The sequence below is a fragment of the Cyanistes caeruleus genome, chromosome 15 (genome assembly GCF_971803275.1).
Source record: "Cyanistes caeruleus chromosome 15, bCyaCae1.hap1.1, whole genome shotgun sequence".
Lineage (NCBI taxonomy): Eukaryota > Metazoa > Chordata > Aves > Passeriformes > Paridae > Cyanistes > Cyanistes caeruleus.
Window position 1 is genome coordinate 8,492,159 of NC_141715.1, and position 20,028 is coordinate 8,512,186.

Sequence of the window (20,028 nt, forward strand, 5' to 3'; positions counted from 1 at the left end):
AATTTGTTTGAAGCTTTCAGTGAAGTATCAAAAGCATACCATAGGTACGTCTGCTTAACACCTCTGGCTAGAGAAATTAGATAACATTATACTGACTTAATCAAAATAATACAATTGCATTCCATGGTATTTTACATAATAATGGTCAGGCTACCATGCTCCTGAAAGACAGCATGATATATACAAACTAAATTAATTTTTGTAGCATCTATAAAATGGTAAATACTCAATATAAAACATTAACCTCGGGTTTCAAATGGATTTTTCACATAATGCAACTCACTTTATACAATACCTTTATTTCCTGTGCTAAATGACTACATCTGCTTTACATTAGTGTTTATCCCTTATGTGGTGTTCCAAGAGGCCCTGTTTAATTTATTTGCAGGATAGACAAAATTACACTTGTTAATGATCTCCTGTCTAATAGAAAAATTAATGTTTTTAGCTAGGCTTTAAACTCACTGGAAAGATTGTACTGATCTGGTAGCTGTACTCCACTTTCTCAGGAAACCAGACTCTTTCTAATCTGGTATCTCTAAATGACTTCACTTGGAATCCCAGGCATTCCATAACATGAGAAGCATCCAAAACATATCAAAAAACTTTGGAGAGAGATACATCTCAGAAAAGAAGCTTGCCCTGTTGATTAGGGGTAAATTAAGAAAAAATATAACAGTGCAGCCTGCAAGTCACAGTGGGGAGTGTTGTACTCAGGCTTAGCCTCAAAGCTTAAGTGACATAAATTCCATCTTCCAGAGTATAAAGAAATTATCCTGTAGGGTTATAGAAGCAGAAATATCACTATTCTCTTCTTTTAATATTTTGAGATCAACTGTAATAGATTTCAAAATTACTATACTTCAAAGAGACTATGACACTTTGCTTTAATCTAAGTCCCAGAGAAAACATTAAGTGCACAAAAACTGGACAGCTAAGCCTTCCGGTTCATGTGAGATTTGTATTACTAGACTCCTTAGGTAAGGAATGTATTAAACTTCTTTTAGAGATATTAAAATAATAAAAATTGTCATTTAGTCAATAATGTTAAGTTTTATGAAGCAATGAAGAGAAGCTGCACCTTCATCTCCTATCTAGTCTCTGGAAGTAGAGATTTTCCTTCAGCTAGGCAGTTTTGAAAACCTGCACAGATTTTTTTTGTGAAGCAGTGATTAGGGAGCTTAAATAAATGCTTACAATTACAGTTACAAGTTGGGCTAGAGAAATTAGGACTCCGAAGTAGTCTCTGCACCTCTGCCAAGGTTATATCTTTTTTCAGCACTGGTTCACTCTCTCAAGTACTGTAGTCCCAGAGTGCAGGAAGTCCTGGGCAGGCATACACACCAGTTTTCAGTGTGCCAGGTTTAAGATGAAAATCAGACTGATCACATCATCATCAGTTTGGATAAAAGAGCTTTGTTCTGCTATGACTTACTGGCTAGCAATATCTGGCAGCAAACTCACAGGGCTTGGAAGAACTTGGATTTAATGGAAGAAGATATTAAAGATATCAATTATGAAAGGAGGGGAGAAAGATTAACATTAGAAAAAAAGAAAGAGGATGGACAACAGAGATGACAGAGTGAAGGAAGAGTAAAAGGTGCTGCAGTCAACTACAAGAGAAACAGAAAGATAAACCAAGAGAGAATAAGGAGATAGAGGAGGGGAAGGAAAATGAAAGCAAAAGGAAACCCACATGAATCTGAGGATCAGCTCTTATACATCAGAGTGAGAACATGGACAATCCAGAGATGAGTGAATCATTTCAGGCAGCACATAGCTGGCCAGGAGAAGGTGTTTGCACAAGCCCAGGAATTTTGAAGGAAAAGCCTGTTTGCACAGGGCTTCACAGAGCTTGTGTATAACTGCAAAAAAGCCAGACTTTCAGGCAGACAGATGCTCTGAGGTGGAAGATTTCTGTAAAGTTTTTTAGCAGCAGAGTTTATAGCCATTACAATGACACATGGCTTCATTGTAATTTTCCATGTGAAAGGAGACAAAAAGATAAAAAAAACACCCAAAAAACAACAACCTAACAAAAAAATCTCCCCTTCACTGGACGAGTGAGTCAAGTATAAAAATACTCCCAAGCAAATGACAGCTTTTTAGTTCATCTTTACATCAAACAATGACAGCAGTTTGCATGACTCAGACATGATTCAGCTGTTGTCCTCTCAGCTCACTCCAGAAGGGAGGGAAGGAGAGAAGCAGTTTATTTTTAAGTATGCCTTATTAGCAAGTTTATTATGAGAAACCCATTATGTTTTCTTTTCTTGAGAGCTGAGTTCTCACTTAAAATCAACTTCACAGATAAATAAGAGTAGGGGGCTTTCTGGGAACCTGGAGATGAAGCAGTAAGCCTTAAAGAACAGAAGAAACCTATTTTGAAAATCTGAGATGCTTTAATTCTACTAAGATCTTTTTATCTAGGACATGAACCAAAATATTTTATAACTAAACCTCTTTCAGGAAGCACATCACCTATCCCTATACTCTTGATGAATATGTCAAATATAGGATTTTAAATGTCAGTGCAGAGTTCCCAAGGGGAAGGAGCACTTCCTGAAGGATAATCTATACTACTAAGAGCCCTTTCAGAAATACTGACTTAACCTTGTGTGAGGCAGGAAGATATTCTATCTGGTTTTCAGGGACTTAGCTTGAGGCTAAAATAGTCACCAAATGGGTAAAAGTCAGAAAACTGGTCACCAGAAGGAAAAATGAAGGGCACTTAATTATTTGCACTTTCTCTACACCACACTTCAAAGTGGAGATAAGGAAACATCAATTTTTTGCTCTCAAAGACTCTTTTCAGCTCTAGTATCACATTAAAATTCATAACTCCAGAAATCATGAAAGTTTGGCCTCTGTTATCACAGTCTATTATTTCCATGGGAGTGTTCAACATGTTATAAGGGAATCCTACATAGCTTAACTCACTGGAAAATACAGCAGAGGAGCAGATGGAGTATCAGTTATTTCTGAATGGAAACTATAACAACATCATAGAATCATAGAACACATCTACTCTAGTTGATAGCAAGGAGAACAGTAAAAAAGTTGCCTGTTTTGGTTTTGAATATATCTTTGTTGACAAAGAAACTCTTAGAAAAGAAGGTAAATTCATTCTATAGATTACTTCTTTATAAAAAGTACACATGGGTTTGGCAGAAAATGCTACAAATTCTTCTCTGAGAATAAACAGTAAAACTTAACAAGTTTATATTTAGGCATAAAACTGAATCTTAAAAAAACTTTGTGTAATTGTAAATAAGTGTGCAAATAATTTTCATATAAACAAACTGCCAGAGACAGTTTTAATCTGGGTTGTTTGTTCTTTTTAAACTCAGGCTTTTTTACCCTCAGAATCTCAATAACAGGGGCATTAGTGCTTCATGCTGCCAGAACGTCTCAAAATGCTAGTGGATCCTTTCCACAGAGATCTCAAGCACATTAGGATTCCTCTTCCAGAGCAGTCATCCTGCTCACTGCAGACTCACAGAAATCCCAGTGCTCTCTTAGCATAAAATTACCAGAAGTGCCAAATGATTTAGAGGCCTCTCCCACTTATGTGCAGCCATACCCTGGCCAATTATCAACACTCTCCCAGGCACCAATCTAGGAGCCTTGCCAGGGGTACAGGGATAAAAGCAGAGTCTGTGGACATTGGATATTCTTTCTAACTCCGGCTGGTAGTTTGTCATTTCATTTGTTAAGTGAGGTTGGACATGACTTTTAGTTTGGCATTTTCTTCTTGTTTTTATTATCCAAATTACAGTGACAGCTTCTACTTCTTCACTTCTGGGAATTTGTCATGAAATTGTGAAGCATGATCTAAAGCCTATCTCTAAAAACAGACTTACTTTTCTCATATTCAGTAGGATAAAAACAAGACTGTAGAGATTAAAAATCCATATATTTTGCTTTACTTTTCAGAAAGTGGAAGCTGAAAATAAAAATAAAACCATTTATGTAACAGAAATTATGAGGCTGAAATGAAGGAGGAGCTATTCCCACAGCATTCTAGCATCTGCTATTTGTGTACTTTGTTCATGTGAAAGCAAAAGACAAAAGAAGTGCTCTTAACTAAGCACAAAAGTGAAATCAGTGTCAGATTTACAAGGAGTGATAAACTGGAAGACATGGAGGGAAGACTGGGTAGTTGCTGTGCTCTATGCAGGAATATAAAGGAAGTCACCAACCCTTCCCTGCCTCTGTGGTCTCTGTGTACAGGCCCAGTAAAAAGGATCTGCAGTGCTCAGGAAGGGTAAGCAGCAAAGGCTGAGCACTGCTGCTGACATATGGAAAGGAGGTGGGAGGAGAAAGAGCTGCATGATCCCAGCAGGGTGCAAATTTTCCATGGTTTGATTTAACACAGCACTTGTTAGAAAGTTCAGAAGGCAGCAGTGTCCCCAAATCAAAAATTCACTCTATAAACAGTGTTTAGCACAAAAGTGAGCAACAACTTGCATTCTGCCTTTCCCCAGAAAGAAACTTTTTAATTATTTTTTAATTAATGCTTTAATTCAGTTCTGCTACTGATTTGGAGATTTAGATTCATTGGAGATAAAGATTAATTATTTTTATTCTAATATTTATACTGGTCAGCAGTCCTTGCAAAGATGACAGGTCCCAGTGAACAACCAACACAGAAATATTTCCATCCCAAGAGTTTTATGACTGAAATACATTCAAGAATTAAAAGTAAAAAATAAAAAAAATCAGCTGAACTGAATAAGCAATAACAATTAATTCAATCTTGTCAATGCAAAAATTGGTGCAGTTGGAAACTTTAATTTTCACAGTGAAAGAATTCTGATTTGGTTTTGCATGAAAATTGAAGATGAAAATGTTAGAAAGATCTTTAGGCAAACACAAAATGTATATATTCTGTGAACTTTTTAACTATGAGGAGATATAGGGAGTTCACAAAAGGAAGAAAACACAGCTCACAATATATTTAAATTTATAGATCAGCATCTGGAGAAAAATAAGAGCTATCAAAGATGATTTCACTGGCTATTACAGATATCCTCAAAAATATTATATACATAGAGGGAATGGCACCACTGTTCTCACAGAAATATTTTTTGTCTGCATCCATAGTCTGCAGGGAAAAAGTGATACAGCTTCACAGCAAAAGAGAATATCCAGTACATTATGACTTGAAGGTAAATACAGGTCATCTCACAGAGATAAATATCTCAACATGGGTTCATATATCTTTTCTTAAGAAAAGATAAAAGCAAAAAGAAAATGTGGTCTTGACTAGATTGGATGGTTGCAACAATCCAGTCAGCTCCTTTGGGATGGAGAATACCATATTTCTACTTTATCAAGAAAAACAGATTTAGCTTATTTTTCTCTTCAGCAACCTTCTCCTTGCTCCTTCCTCTCCTTAAAATCAAATACTTCTAAGTTTTGAATTTGGAACATAGAATTGCACAACTAATCAGCCTTTACATCCAGAATCTCATCATTTCGAACATTACCTCATACGTATCTCAGTGATTGTGCCTGCCGGGCTACCACTGCCTTCTAAAAAGATTACATGGACCAAAAGAAACCACTTTGTTTTGCCCTCTGGCTTTCTAAGTGAAACAAGTGTCATGGTGAAATGCTGACAAAATCCTCTCATGTTTCCCAGCTTTGAAAAATTGCAGCACAGTGTTAATGTTGGAAGCACACAAGCTAAATATATATCCGGGGTTTTTTGGTTTGTTTTGTTGGGGCTGTTTTTTGATTAAGCTACAGTACAACAGTTACTGAAATTTGAGCACAGAACAACTAAATTGATCCCTGCTGTGCAGATACAGGACAGGGGAACGGGGAAATCTTAGAGACACTTTGCTGTATTTCCCCTATATGTAAATTCATACATAGCAGGTTTCAGCTTTGCAGAACACTGAAGTTGAAACTCATCCTTTTGCAGCACAAGACATGAGCATCCAGGAGATATTTTGTAAGTTTAAATGTTTTTCATGCTTTATATATGTCCTACACACTGAATTACACCAACTGTTAGAAATTATCTTTACTCCTGCACCACTCTTTTGGAGCACCATCCAAGGGAACAAACTCCTTCCCAAATAAGCTTGCAGCAGCACATGATCACTCGATGGATGCTCTGTTTTAAAACAAGCTTTTGCCATCTGTTCCTCTGCTAATTATGAATGCTACAAATAGCCACAACTACATTGCAAGGAAAAAAGTGATTAAAGTGCATATATTCTTTTTGCCGTGCATCTTCGTTGTTTATCTCAAATGAAAAGCAATACCACCCACCACACAAGTCCCACAGTAGAAAGACCACAGAGGGCAGATGTTTAGAGCTTCTCATCTGGCAACAGGCCATTGGTGATTGCTCTGAGTCCAAAATGTATTGTGTATACTTGGCAAGACAAGATTAAAACCGTGCAGAATCACATACACATCAGAGGTGGGGCTTGCCAGCAGCTTTGCTCACAAGAACTCTGCTGCCCAAGTCAGTCTCACCCAGGATGCTGCTCAGCAGGCAAATTATTTTCAGCTGCATCCTTCCTAAATCCCTTCTTGTTCTCTAACCCTAACACCATCATCAACCTGTCATTTTGGAATTCCCTCTAATGAAGTGAGACATGGTTTTCTTCATGTAGCTTTTTCCCATTCCCCTGTGTTTATAGATTCGTTATCTGCTATACATGCAGACATGTGTCATGTTCTGCCAGGTATTTTCCATGAGGAGAAATCACTGGGCTTTAGTAAAGATTGTTCCAGACAAGATTTCTCACCTAACACAGCATGTCTCCATTTCAGTCATGACTCCTCTCTCTGGATCCACAAAATTATCCAGCATTCATTTGCCTCTGACACAGATCGTATGCTTTGGGGCTTTAGGATATTTTTTGGTATTAGGAAGCCTTTGGTTTGGTTTCTTTTTTTAGTTTTATTTTATTTTATTTCATTGCACCTATTGAAATAACTGAAGAAAACACATTTATTCCATCATCGCTGTTCCAGTAACTCCTAATTTCAGGGAGCTTCAGCTTTAAAATCAGCCATGCCTTAAGGATCTTATAGCATCTTATTTTATATCCACATCTCTCCTTAGTGAGTTCAATTTTTATAGACAACTTTGCGTCATTCTGGAGGGAACACATCAACTGCACCATCCCTGATATATCAGTAATGGGTTTGCAATTATGGCGGCAGGTTTCAAAATTGCTTCCTATTTGCAGCTTCTTTTTTTGCTAATGGAAACTGCAGTACATGCCACATCTGTCTGTATTTGTACATTGCCCTGCTGTAATAGAATATTGCTCGTTCTTGATTACACAGGGACATATTCTACCATTAAAGTGTGGATGCAGTATCTCAACAGAAACTGATGCTAAGGTTGAGCAGTTACTTAAAAGAATACTGACAGCAAAATATGGCCCATAAGAAGTTGTTTGGATTTCTTTTTCCTTTACATACTGAGATAGGACTATTTGTGATGCCATATGTTACTTTACAAGGTGAAGTTTCAATATATTTTATCACGGTTCTAAAATTGTTTATAGTAGCTTTTCGTGAATGCTCAAAAATTGTTGATCTATACCCATTAAAGTTTCTTGTACTTGTGTTCAGCCTTCTTTTCTCTTTTACAGGCAGTGCCCATGGAAATGTTTGCTCACAATCTCCAACAGCACTATCTCCAGGGGAAAAGGATTACATTTCATCTCAGGTTATAAGTTCGTTACAAGTCTCAAAACCTTTGCTCTGCCGAGCATTTTAATTTATTAAGATAAGACACGTACATAAGGAAGAAAGCACTTTATCGTCAGAAGAGACAAAGGCTTTATAAAAAGGAGACTAAATATGAAAACAGACATTTATGTCACATAAGGATCCCCATTTCAGTCCATCTTGCCTCATATTCCAATGAAACTAAGCCTTTAAGTGTCTTGTTATATCCAACCTAACTTTGTTATACAAGCATGAAGAGACTAATAAATCTGTGGTCACTGATCTGAATCGCTATATGATTACTTATGAGCAAATATATCTGGTTTACCAGCTTCCTTCATGCTGCATAACTGCAGTTCTACACATAACTAACAGTATGCAGTGTTTTAGCAGTTTATATTTATTCTAATTAAATGTAGCACAATTTCCTTTCAGATGCTGCTGTCCTGAGTGAACCATAATGTAGAGATTCATGGTTCTGCTTAAGGAATACTGCAGACAATTCTGTATTTAAATCACTAATTATCTTATGTTTATAGATAACCTTGTTGAATGCAGCACTCCAGTGTACTTTTATTGAAATGGTGGTTTTTTTAGACAAGTTTTAAAAAGATCAGTAGATGCAAAAGACCTGAGCCTCACAAGTTTTATTAGATATAGTTTAACATAAAAATAAAACACATACAGGAAATCCACTCTGCCTAATATCTCTGCTTTAACAGGAAATACCTCATCCCCCTCCAATATGGCATTCACCTAGCATTAAATAAATAGTAAATAACATTTAGCTAGTATAAAACATTGCTTACCCTGACTTTACTTAAAAAAAAAAAAAAAAAAAAAAAAAAAAGGGGAGGAACAAAATTTATTCCTTATATACCTTGAGTGAAGTTAATGTTATCAAACAAGAAATGAATCTGGTCCAATAAACACTGCTGTCAGATAGTGGCACATATATCCACACAGACTTGTTAAGCTTTGTCTTTCTGTATTCCAGTACAGTTCACTGCTCTGCAGAAGAGCACTGTCCTGGGACTTGGACGACATAAATTTTGTTGTTATATCTGGCATTAGCTTGATGGATAACTCTGAACTAGCTTTATCCTCTGCTTTCACATCTGTCTAATCTAGATATACATCCCCATGTGCCTACCCATGTCAGAAAAGTGCTTTCCCACGTAGTACAGGATGCCACAAAAAGCTTCAGGACTCTCAAGCGATAGGAAGGATCCTCACTCGCACAGCACAGCCCAGTCCCCTGAGCAGCTCCAGCCCCGGACAGCTCCGGGCAGCACGGCCTGAACAGCTCCAGCCCCGGACAGAGCACGGCCAATCGATCACCTGACATCCTCCAGCCCCGGACAGCTCCGGGCAGCACGGCCAGGCCCCTGAGCAGCTCCAGCACCGGACAGCTCCGGACAGCTCCGGACAGAGCACGGCCAATCGATGACCTGACATCCTCCAGCACTGGACAGCTCCGGACAGCTCCGGGCAGAGCACGGCCAATCGATGACCTGAGATGCTCCAGCACTGGACAGCTCCGGACAGAGCACGGCCAATCAATGACCTGAGATGCTCCAGCACTGGACAGCTCCGGACAGCTCCGGACAGAGCACGGCCAATCGATGACCTGAGATGCTCCAGCACTGGACAGCTCCGGACAGCTCCGGACAGAGCACGGCCAATCAATGACCTGAGATGCTCCAGCACCGGGCAGCACGGCCAGGCCCCGCCACCTGCGATGGACACTCCACAAACCCTGCAAGAGCCAGGGCTGCACTCTGCTCTGGCAGCAGAGCGGGCACTGGTGTATGTATGAGGACAGAAAGACTGACAGAGTTGTTCTAGAAATCAGTGTTCAAAGTACAACACTCTTGTTATTCACCAAGAAATGCCAGGAAATTCTGAATTCTCTCAAACTGATTTTTATAAAAATTTACCAATTGTAATCAAATTCTACCAAGAACTTCAACATCCCTATTACACACAGAAACTCTATTCTAAAAGCAATGTTTTCTACTTCCTTGAAGAAACAACTTACCCTCATTTCTTCTTAATCTTACAAGTATAATTTTCAGCTTCTCTCCCATTCTCTAAAATTTAAGCATCTCCCCCCACACTGAATTCCAGTGACTGCAGCCGCCTCCACCCTTCTACCTCAATCTTTTGTCCAGGTTCAAGTTCTCTAACCACTTCCACTTGAAGAGAAAGCCAGAAAGTCCAATACACAAACACTAGAAGAAAATCCTGGAATAAACTTATGAAGGGACAAGGGAACCCAGAAGAAGATGAAGACAGATCTCCAAGCTAAAAACCACATAAAATTTATGCTGTGCAATTTCAAATGAAATTGTGTACACAGCTGAATTTCTTGATTAGATAATTTCAAAGCAACCTGCAGAGACAGACAAGTATCACTTACCTCTATCAATCCCTGTGTTAGTCAGAAGTCAAAGTAAGCTTTGATATATTGAAACCTTTTTCAAAAACTAATCTGAAAATAGTGACTCTGACAGTAATTTTTAATAAAATATTTTTCTATCTACCTGGGAGAAAGCAATCAGTGAAGTAAATTTATGACACAAAGTTCATTAAGAGGACAGCTAAGATCACAGAATTAATTGATGTCCCCGTGTACCTATTTAATGAGAATGATTTTCTGTTACCCAGGATTACAAGCCAAGTCACAGAAGTGACAGATAAAGACCAATCTACTGCCTGCCAAAGCCACTATTGAGTAGCTTAGCAATTTATCTGTAAACTGAATTTTGAATCATATCTTAGCCTTGGAAGTCATTAAGACATTAGCTGTTCAGTCCAAACGTGTAATTCAATTTTAGCTGCCAACCTGCTACAGCAAATCCCCCTATGGTAAGTCCTGGAGTTATCCAGCTGATGACAGACTGATCACTCAGAGTAAGGACTTGGTAACTCTGCAGCAATAAGTCCTTTTCTAAAGCTAGAAGAGTTAAGTGGTGGAAGTACAGAAAATCACACTGGAGGCAGCAGCATCACCTTAATTTTACTCTATGCCAACTCTGCTTTCTTGTTTTGGTTGAAATCTATAAAATGTGTACTTTGTAGACCACAGATGTTTGGTTTTCAGATAGTTTGATTCTTCCAGGGACTTTGAGGGAGCTCTTGCTATTTATGCTGGCCAGACACTCAATCTCTTTCAGGCTTCAGTCCCACAGTGTCCTCCAAAAGGCAAAAAGAACTGTTTAATGTAACTGGTCTGCCATGTACTGTGGTTCTTTGTCTAATAGAACAGGAAGATAAGCAATACAAGAATCAAACTCAAGCCTCACAAAGCCTTTGACAATTAGGCCATCAACTTCAACATAACCAAGACTTAACTACAGCTCCTTTGAACAAATCTGGTTTAGTTACGTAAGGAAAGGAATAATCCAAGAGGACTTGCATAAGCAGATGTAATCTAAAAGAAAAAGGTTTTCATACCCCAGATGTAATATTTGAGCTCCACTTTCCTCATCAAGTCCTACTTCTTATAAAAGCAGCTCAGCTTCTCCACCCCAGCTTCAGACAGGCTTGCATTTTACCCTCAAAACACACACACATTGATAAAGACACACTGACTGGAAGTACATATCGCTAGCCTCATGGTTAAAACCATAAGTATAAAGACAATACTTAAAATTTCTGAGGAACTCCACCCCCACCTTCCCCCCCCCCAAAAAAAAAAAAGAAAAAAAGTTGATAATCTTTTGACTGGTGATCATCTCCCTTATGGTTGAAACAGAGTATCACACATAGGCTTTAACTTGTAACTTTTGGCCCTAGAGAATAATGGACCTTTTTTCTCAACACTAACCCTGGACAACTTACCTAAAATAAAACTGGTATCATTTACCCACAGATACCTGAGCTTGATAGCAGCTCTTACACTAAATGACATCAGAACTTAACCTCCTATAATGATTTTCAATGAACCCATTTTATCTTTCATTGACATATGGCTCATCTGTGTGGCATTTTTTTCCTTTTTTTTTTTTTCCTTTCATTCATTTCTCAGGAATCTGATAAAATTACAAAATTTAAATTTGGATTAAAATAAGCTCCTATGGAAAAGAAACCCACCTGGGTAGAGGGCAGGACAGGGGCAAGCAGTAGAATACATGAATGGTTACTCTAAAAATGCATAAAACATGTTGGAGAGAACTTTAAATCTACAGAATTCCACAACAGGGAAATGATTTGTGACTGCAGTCTGCAGAACCCTCCTGTAAGTGAGGAAACGATTGAAGTTATAATTTGAAATGTAACACAGAAACTAACACCTAAGTTTTGTACTGACCTACTTAACTTTAGAGTCTTAGGTAATTCCTAGGGAAGCTGGATAAATGTCAGTTAATTAGAAAAAGCTGTCTCTCTGTACCTTCCAAGTTAATTATTCAGACATAAATGCCATTATTTTTCCCCTTGTCCACTGCAAAAGGAAAGTGTCAAGTTTGAGAAGGGTTTTTTAGAAAACATATCTCCTCTGTTGTAAGAAGCTGATTATGCATTACACTAGCACAGATTCAGTCTCATGTTTTCCTATTCTTTTAAATTTCATGCAAGTACATCTCAGCTGTACTTTTCGATCCCATTTATATTCCAGCCTTGTCCCTCTGTTGAGTAAGAATTGCTCTAAGAGACAACCTATGCCTGGAGTGCCTGGGTAGACTTATAAATCACATTTCAACTCTGTTGTACTGCAGATCCACTGGAATACACACACACAGTCTTCACCTTCAATTAAATCTCAAGGTGGGCTTGGAATGATAATCTCTTGGGAAGCCAGCCTGAGGTGCCTGTGTCCTGTCACAACCCAGCCACTTGGTACATCCATTACCCAGCCAGCAGATATTCTTCAAGTGCACTGTAACCTTCCTTATGACTAAATTTACTACAAATAATTAGAGCAGGATCTGAATGGTTTCTCCAGGAATGTATGTACTGAATGCACCAATAATTGCACCACAGAAAAACCTGTTTACGTTTGAGGTAAAAAAAGAAAAAAGAGATGTTCTGTAAATAAATTGATGGCAGAAAAATACTTCATTCTTCCTGTAGACCTAAATACAATATTAAAAAAAAAAAAAAAAAAGAAAATGTGATATCAAATCCCTGGTAGAGAGACACATTGAAGGCAGGTGCCTGCCAGGGAAGGGACAGCAGTCTATAGAAATGACCTCTTACCTCAAAAATCCCGCCAGAGTAGAAGATATTTGGGTGTCACAGATCAGGTTCCACCACACTGAATGGATAAGGAGCGAGACATTATCCAGGAGGAGTTTAAATCTCATAGACCAAGACCTTTAGAATCTCCAAATCCAGATTCTTTTGTTGCTCTTCACTACATCATAATCTCTTTTAAGATACAAGCTACATGTTGAAAACGAAGTGCTCATTTAGATTACTTTTTAAAACACAACTGTGGGTAGAGTAATAACCTTATCCCTAAATTTATCATAGTAATAACCTTATCCCTAAATTTATCAGTGAAATTATTTTTTGTCACCAATTATCGATTGATTTATCTCATCTTGACAAAATGCTGGATTTGGTGTCCTTATCTCAATAAACATTCTGAAGAAAATCCACTCCTTTGTAATGACTTTTGTGTGATTAAATTAATATACTGTATAATTAATAATTATTAATTAATATATTTTATTTTAAAACAGGTCTTTTCTCCTATGATGCTGGAAGGCCTTTGGATCACAAACTCCATAAAAATCTTTCATGGATTCTACTGATTGGAAGTTCTCACAATATTCATAATTAAGTGGTCCCTTCTATATTTGTACATATTTACTTCTTCAGTAGAAGCAGAAATCTTTCATTTTCTGCATTCCAACGATATATTTTCTCTCCTCAGAGTAGCATTACTTTTGTTACTTAGAATAACTCTGCAAATCAATGAAAGTACACAGGTTTTCCCTCTCATCTATTTCAAGTTGAGCTGCCAGAACCCAGAATAAATTTGTGTTAGCTCTCAATTCCATGACCTTCCACTTTGTACTTTTAAATTTCATTTCATTTCTATTACCTGAGTTCCCAAGGTCTTCCAATTCTGCCTGCTTGGTATTCCAACCCTTCTCAGTACTGGTCATGTCTTCCAGCTCCCTGCTATCAAGTTTCACTACCACACTTCTAATTTGGGGCTAAAAAAATCAGAGAAAGGTAAGTGCCAACAAGGGGAAATGCAGTGAAGAAATGTGAAGAGCCAGCCCAAATGACAAAAAACATCAGTGGCAAAACTGGAACAATACAAATCCCCCAGTTCCTAATCCTGTATTTGTTTTGTCACCTAACACTGCACTTCTGATCAGGTGTGAGGAGGAATTTGCAGGGTCAGAAAGGTGATGTCCATTAATAGCTGACAAAATTGTCCCCTCAGTAGTTTGTGTCAGAAGTCTATAGCATCTATCTAATCTGGTTGATGGTTGATAACCATCTTCAACATGAATAGTTATGTGTAACTATTTCTCCCCAGTAAGTCTGAGCAACATATACACACAGATGATTACATTGCATGCCTTGCTTCTTAGGCTTGCACAGTCTCAAAGCATCTCCAGGCATAGAATGCATGGGGGTTTTAACATGATAGCCTGAACTGAAACTCTGTAAGCAATAAAATTTAGAGAAACAGCTTAGTTAATGCTCAGAACGTGGTCTGGCAGCCTGCCATGCATAAACATGCACTGAAACCAGAGTTCATGCCAAGATTCTTAGCTTTCAACTTCATAGAAATTCCTTGTGTGGTTTATACTAGATCCTCTTAGTTAATTTAACTTTTTTCTTCCTTTTTGCAGTTTAATCCATAGCTAGCTGAACTTATTACCTCTTTATATATCAACATTAATAATGTAATAGACATAACTCCAAGTAGAAGTAATAGAATTAGTCCGTTCATATAATTTTGATTAAGGACAGATCTAACGTTAAAATGACATTTATTCTGTGCCTTCTGTGCCAAGCCTCTATGAACACAATGAGGTCCTGCAGTGTGACCTGTTACAATAACAGGTATGTCTATTCCCAAACAATAAATGCTTCCTAAAGCTCATAAGAATTCACTTCACATTCAGATATCAAATCTATTCTGAAGCTCCTCTCAAGCCAAAAGATCCCTCTCAACAGGTTTGATCAAAAGGGCGAGGCCTTCATAGTTGGGTTCACGGTATCAGAAGGTCTAATTTAACTTTCATAATCCAGATGTCTGCTTCTCCAAGCCTCATATCTGCACAAGGGAAATAGCTGGAGGTCCTCTCTAGAGAATGCACCTTGCTTACTTTTTTCTTTTTCCAGTAATAATTGCATTGATTTAGTTTATATTTTATAGAAACTTACTAGTCAGTTGCTTAAGTATGTACCAAGCCACATTCAATATATGGATTAGGTGAATAATAAATTCCATATTAACACAGATTCTGAGCTCCTTCCTTTCTTAGTTCTTATACAGCTTCAATATACAGTTGTGAGGAAGAAAAAATACTATTATCCCCAGCTATAAAATGCAACTTAAGACACAGTTAAGATATTTTCTTGTATCACACAAAGTCCATGGTAGACAAGGTAAAAGGGGTGAAAGCCAGACAGGAATAACAGGCTCAGATTGCACTTTAAACTTATTAATACCACAGAAATTACACCATTATTGATGCTGGGCAGATGTAAAATACACAAGATTTTCAACAGCAAATGTTTCACAACAGATCAGTCACATTGGTCTTTATTTACAGCTGTTTGGTTTTATATGGAGAGTTTAATCACCAAATTGTGTTCAAATCACATTAAAAGATTGTGTTGTAAACATTTTACAACACAAATTTGTCTGCTATTTTAGACACATCCCCTGAGGCCTTTGGAAAATGATGACACATTTCACACTACTGAATTCAGTCACATTTAAAAACTTAACATGATTCTGTTGCTGTAATGCAGATTTCAAATTAGGTGTACTTCTGTGCTCCCTTTTCACAGAAAATTAGTGACTGCTGAGACAATAAGTGCAACTACCATGCTGCCTTTGCCCAAAAGAAATATGGATCATACTAAAAAAAAAACCCAAACAATCAATAGCTTCTCCTCAAATTAAGCCATATTGGCCCATAGCTCAATAAGACTGACCAACCAATTGATTTTGAAAAGAATAACTGAAAAAGTTAAGAAAAGCTTGATGTAAAATTTTATATTCAATTACACATCATCTGGGTAAGCAACTCACCCAGTACTGCAATATTATGACAGATTTATACGCACATCTGTGAGTGCAGATGTTTGTGCTGATGCACGTAAAGTGGCCGCACCCAAACGCATCCAATCTCAGCTCCACACCCTCAGTGCTTCCCCCCACCATAGAGAAGGGCACAGTCATGTAAATATTTGTGCAAATATGTTTATATTACATGACATAAATTTCAGAGAGCGGCTAAGAGTAACTGTGCTAATTACTGCTACCTTGCCTCTGCTGATTTACAAGGTACAAAGCAGGGCTTCTGCCCTGGAGTAACTGCAGTGCCAGATCCAAAAAAGTTTTAACTGCAACACCACTTCTGTACTCCAGCCTCCTGAGAGGCCTACGCTGAGAACCTCATGTAGACATGATGTCTATAAAATTAATTTATTAGTTTGGCAATGAGAGGAAGAGGGAAGACAATTTTCCTAGAAATCAACGCTTTTCCATGAAATACTGGTCTGGTCCATCCACAGCAATTAATACTGTAATGATACATCCCATCAGGCAGCCTTTTAAGAAATGTTTTAACAAATATTTTAACATTCTATCCCCAACAGCAAAGCCATGAAGCAAGGACCAGATTTCTTCTAAGCACATCTCTGCATGCAAGAAGTGTGCTGTCACTGCTACACCTGCTATGCTGGCAGCAACTCTACCTATGCATGTCTTCATCTGCAGACACACAGCCTCTCATGGAAGATTATGATCCAGTAAATCAATTTGGCTGAAGACAAATAATTAAAAGCTTAATTACCTATGTAAGCTTTTTATATTTTCTTTTCTGAAAAGGCTTAGTAGGAGATGATTAGTAGTCTCTTTGTTGATTTGATCCATAAAAGGTTTCATGAACATTCACATGTAACACGCTAGTTTTGAAGTAACTTTATACTATTTGTTTTTGCTTGGCAAACCATTGGTTAAGGTTGGTTTTACTTTTCCATAGAATGACTCTTCCTATATAGAAGAGTTTTAAGGTTTTATGGGGTTTTTTAGCATTTTCAGAAGGTCTAAAAAAGCATTCTTGGCTGGGAAATCTCAAAATATTAGAGGTATTCTTGATGAATATTTTGCACAGAAAGAGGAATAGTTTCTCTGGACTTGTGAGACTGTGTCTTGGGAAAGGGGACAAGAACAGAAGTTGCAAGACTCCAGTTTTACAAAGAAAAGAAAGAGGGAACTGGAAAAAAAAAATTATATAAAGAGGGAAGCTGAAAACATAAAAATTACATAAATTTAAATAAAACCTTTAAGCCTTGTGATTAACATGAGGCCTCCATTTAGAAGACTGCTGAAAGATTGCTCGCTACAAATCTGTCTCTAGTTAGAAGTGTTTTCAGATTCGTGTGTCAGCTCTTCATTCAATTTACCATTTTCAAATACTGCTCAATTCTCACGTCAAGTGGGATGGAGAAATTAACGAGTGAAATCCTTAACCTCTGTTCCCCAGAAGACAAAACGAGATATTAATAAAGATTCCCCTGAAGTCTGGTAAAATTAATGTCTACTGTGGAATCCCCTCTTCTGTATGGGAACTCAGCAGTCCCAGTAGGTGGATGTGATCGGTGACTGCACGTGAAGACACGCTCCACGACAGCTGTTAATTGATACCATTGCTAAGGCCAGACTGTTTTGCTGAGAGTGAGTCCAAGCAGAATTTCTTACACAAAGATGACCAAAACTACAGAAAAACACAAGGAGAATAAGCTAAGCAGAAACATGCCACATTTAACTGCAACACTTGTACTTCCCCTTTGCAAAGTCAGATACAATTTTAGGATCACAGAGACAAAAGCAGAGCATCAAAGTTTGACTTGTTAATATTCTATAAAAGACCAGGATTCCTAAATAAACAAATTCTTACAAAAGGGTACTACCAGAACTGCTAGCTAGCTCCAGTCTTTCTTAGAATCTCACTGTGGCCATGGTGCACAAACGCCAGACAATAAAGAACATTTAACCTCATTGTGGTCATGATCAACATCAACAGTAAAGCTTCCATCACACAGTCTTGGGCAGACTGAAGAAGGGTTTTCTGTGTGTGCTTCAAAAAAAGCTTTTACAGTGTACAAACAGCAAAAGGAAAAGGAACTACCTAAATATTACTTTTATTTTTAAAAAGTTGAATTTTCCTTTCTGCTGTCATTGAATTAATACACATTGTATTCAAACTAAGGGAAGTCTAGAATTTATTTTGAGCTTAAGAAATTCATTTGTTTTATACAGATAACACATGATAATACATCTTGAAGATATCCCCTTTTTCCAGACAACAGAGAAAAAAAGAAAAAAAAAAAGAGCCAAAGCACTTCTTCCTCCAACACTACACCAGCCTCAAAGATCTCTACAAGCAGAACTGACAATAAAATCCTTTCCACAAAAACTACAGGCACAAAAAGCTTCGCTGTTTACCACCTTGTGGCTTGAACTGGTAAGTATTCCTTCTTACACACACACACCATTCCATCATTTTTCAGTTAAACAGACTCTTAAGCAGCAAGCACCGAAACTTCACTCAAAGTTCTTCCCTAGAGGTAAATCGAAGACCAAAGGAACAGTGAGATTGACACGGAGCCCAGGCTGCTCCAATCGACGGGGTAAATCAAGAAAGCCAGGACTGTCTGTCCAGCTCCCAGACAGCTCTGAACATCCTTCACACAGGCAGCAACCGGTTGCCCAAGCTGCAATTCTCTTCTACCCACAGCTCTTCGCAGCCAGCAGCCCCCTGGAAAGGATGCTACGGTCAACAGAACAAGAAACACGCGGTAAAGGGAGAAGTACTTACATCCCGAAATTTGTTCCAGTACTTGTCTTTATCATACTGTGAAACGGTGCTCAGCCATTTGTCGTTGTCCAGAAAACTGCCATGATTGCTGTTACTCGTGATGATTTCAGGGTGCCGGCTTTCCACTTGCAGGAAGCACCAGGCAGCGATCACCAGCACCCCCGACATCTGCAACGAGAGGAGAGGAGCGGAGCGGAGAGCGGAGCGGAGAGCGGAGCGCAGAGGGGCAGCAGCGGCTCCTCGGCCACGGAAGTTTTGAGGGGTCCCAAGTTGGGGCCACTCGCCCCTCGCGGCCCTCGCCAACTTCTGGCTGCGGAGCTGCCGGCTCTGCCGAGACCCGCCGCGCCCGCCCAGCCTGGAGGGGCGGGGAACAGCATCAATAACAACAATAATAACAACAACAACAAAACCAAAACGGGCCACTGGGGCCGGGCGGGGAGCAGCCGGGAGACAGCAGCACGGCGGTACGGAACCGCAGCCAAGCCCCCCGCGGGCGCAGCCAGCGCTGGCTCCGCGAAGTTTGGCTGCCAGGGCGGAGAGGAAGCTCCTACCTCCGAGCAGTGCCGCCGGCCGGGGCTCCCAGCACCGTGCCCTGCTTGTCCTGCTGCCGCTGCTGCCGGTGCCGCGCTGCTCTGTGGCTGAGCCCTGCGCGATGCCGCTGAGCTGTGTGCGGTTCCGCTGCGCCCTGCGCGGTGCTGCCGCGCTCCGTGTCTGTGCTGTGGCGGTGCCGGGGAGCTGTGTGTGTGCGCTGTGGCGGTGCCGCTGTCTGTCTGTCTGTCAGTCTGTCTGTCAGTCTGCCGGAGCCCGCGCGGAGCCGCTGCCCGTGGCGGGTCCCGAGCCCGCCGTGTCCGTGTGGCGGGGGCGCGCGGGGCGGGCGCGGCCGCGGCCTGGCGCCCCCTGGCGGGCGCGGGGCGCGCTGCAGCGGGGGCGGAGCGCGGGCAGCGCCGCCGCAGGGCCGGGCCCGGCCGGGCCGAGCGAGCCCTGAGGCGGCGGGAGCGTGGGACTGGAGCCGCGCAGGAAGAGTTTAAATACCGCAAAGGCGGCTGCCGATGGGAGGGTGGTGGATTCTTTTCGGTGGTGCCCAGAGGCAGGACAAGGAGCAATGGCCATAAATTAAACGCAAGTTTCGCCTGAAAATGAAAGAACTTGACGGGGAGGGTGCCTGGAACGGGCTGCCCAGGGAGTGTCCCTGTATGGAGACATTCAAAACTCATCTGGACACGTTCCTGTGTCACCTGCTCCAAATGACCCTGCCCTGGCATTAGAGTTGGACTGCGTGATCTCCAGAGGT

The 20,028-nt window shown here is 39.8% G+C and overlaps 1 protein-coding gene across 1 annotated transcript in view; it reads right to left on the minus strand.

Annotated features, from left to right (window-relative positions):
- SPOCK1 (SPARC (osteonectin), cwcv and kazal like domains proteoglycan 1) overlaps window positions 1–19,637 on the minus strand; it is a 274,227-nt gene extending 254,590 nt beyond the window's left edge. Inside the window, exons 1-2 of the mRNA XM_086851450.1 lie at window positions 19,289–19,637; window positions 18,738–18,905 (exon numbers count right to left, since the gene is read on the minus strand). Coding sequence (XP_086707576.1) covers window positions 18,738–18,905 — 168 coding nt within the window. The 5' untranslated portion in view covers window positions 19,289–19,637. The remainder of the gene's footprint in view (window positions 1–18,737; window positions 18,906–19,288) is intronic.
- Window positions 19,638–20,028: the final 391 nt, after the last annotated feature.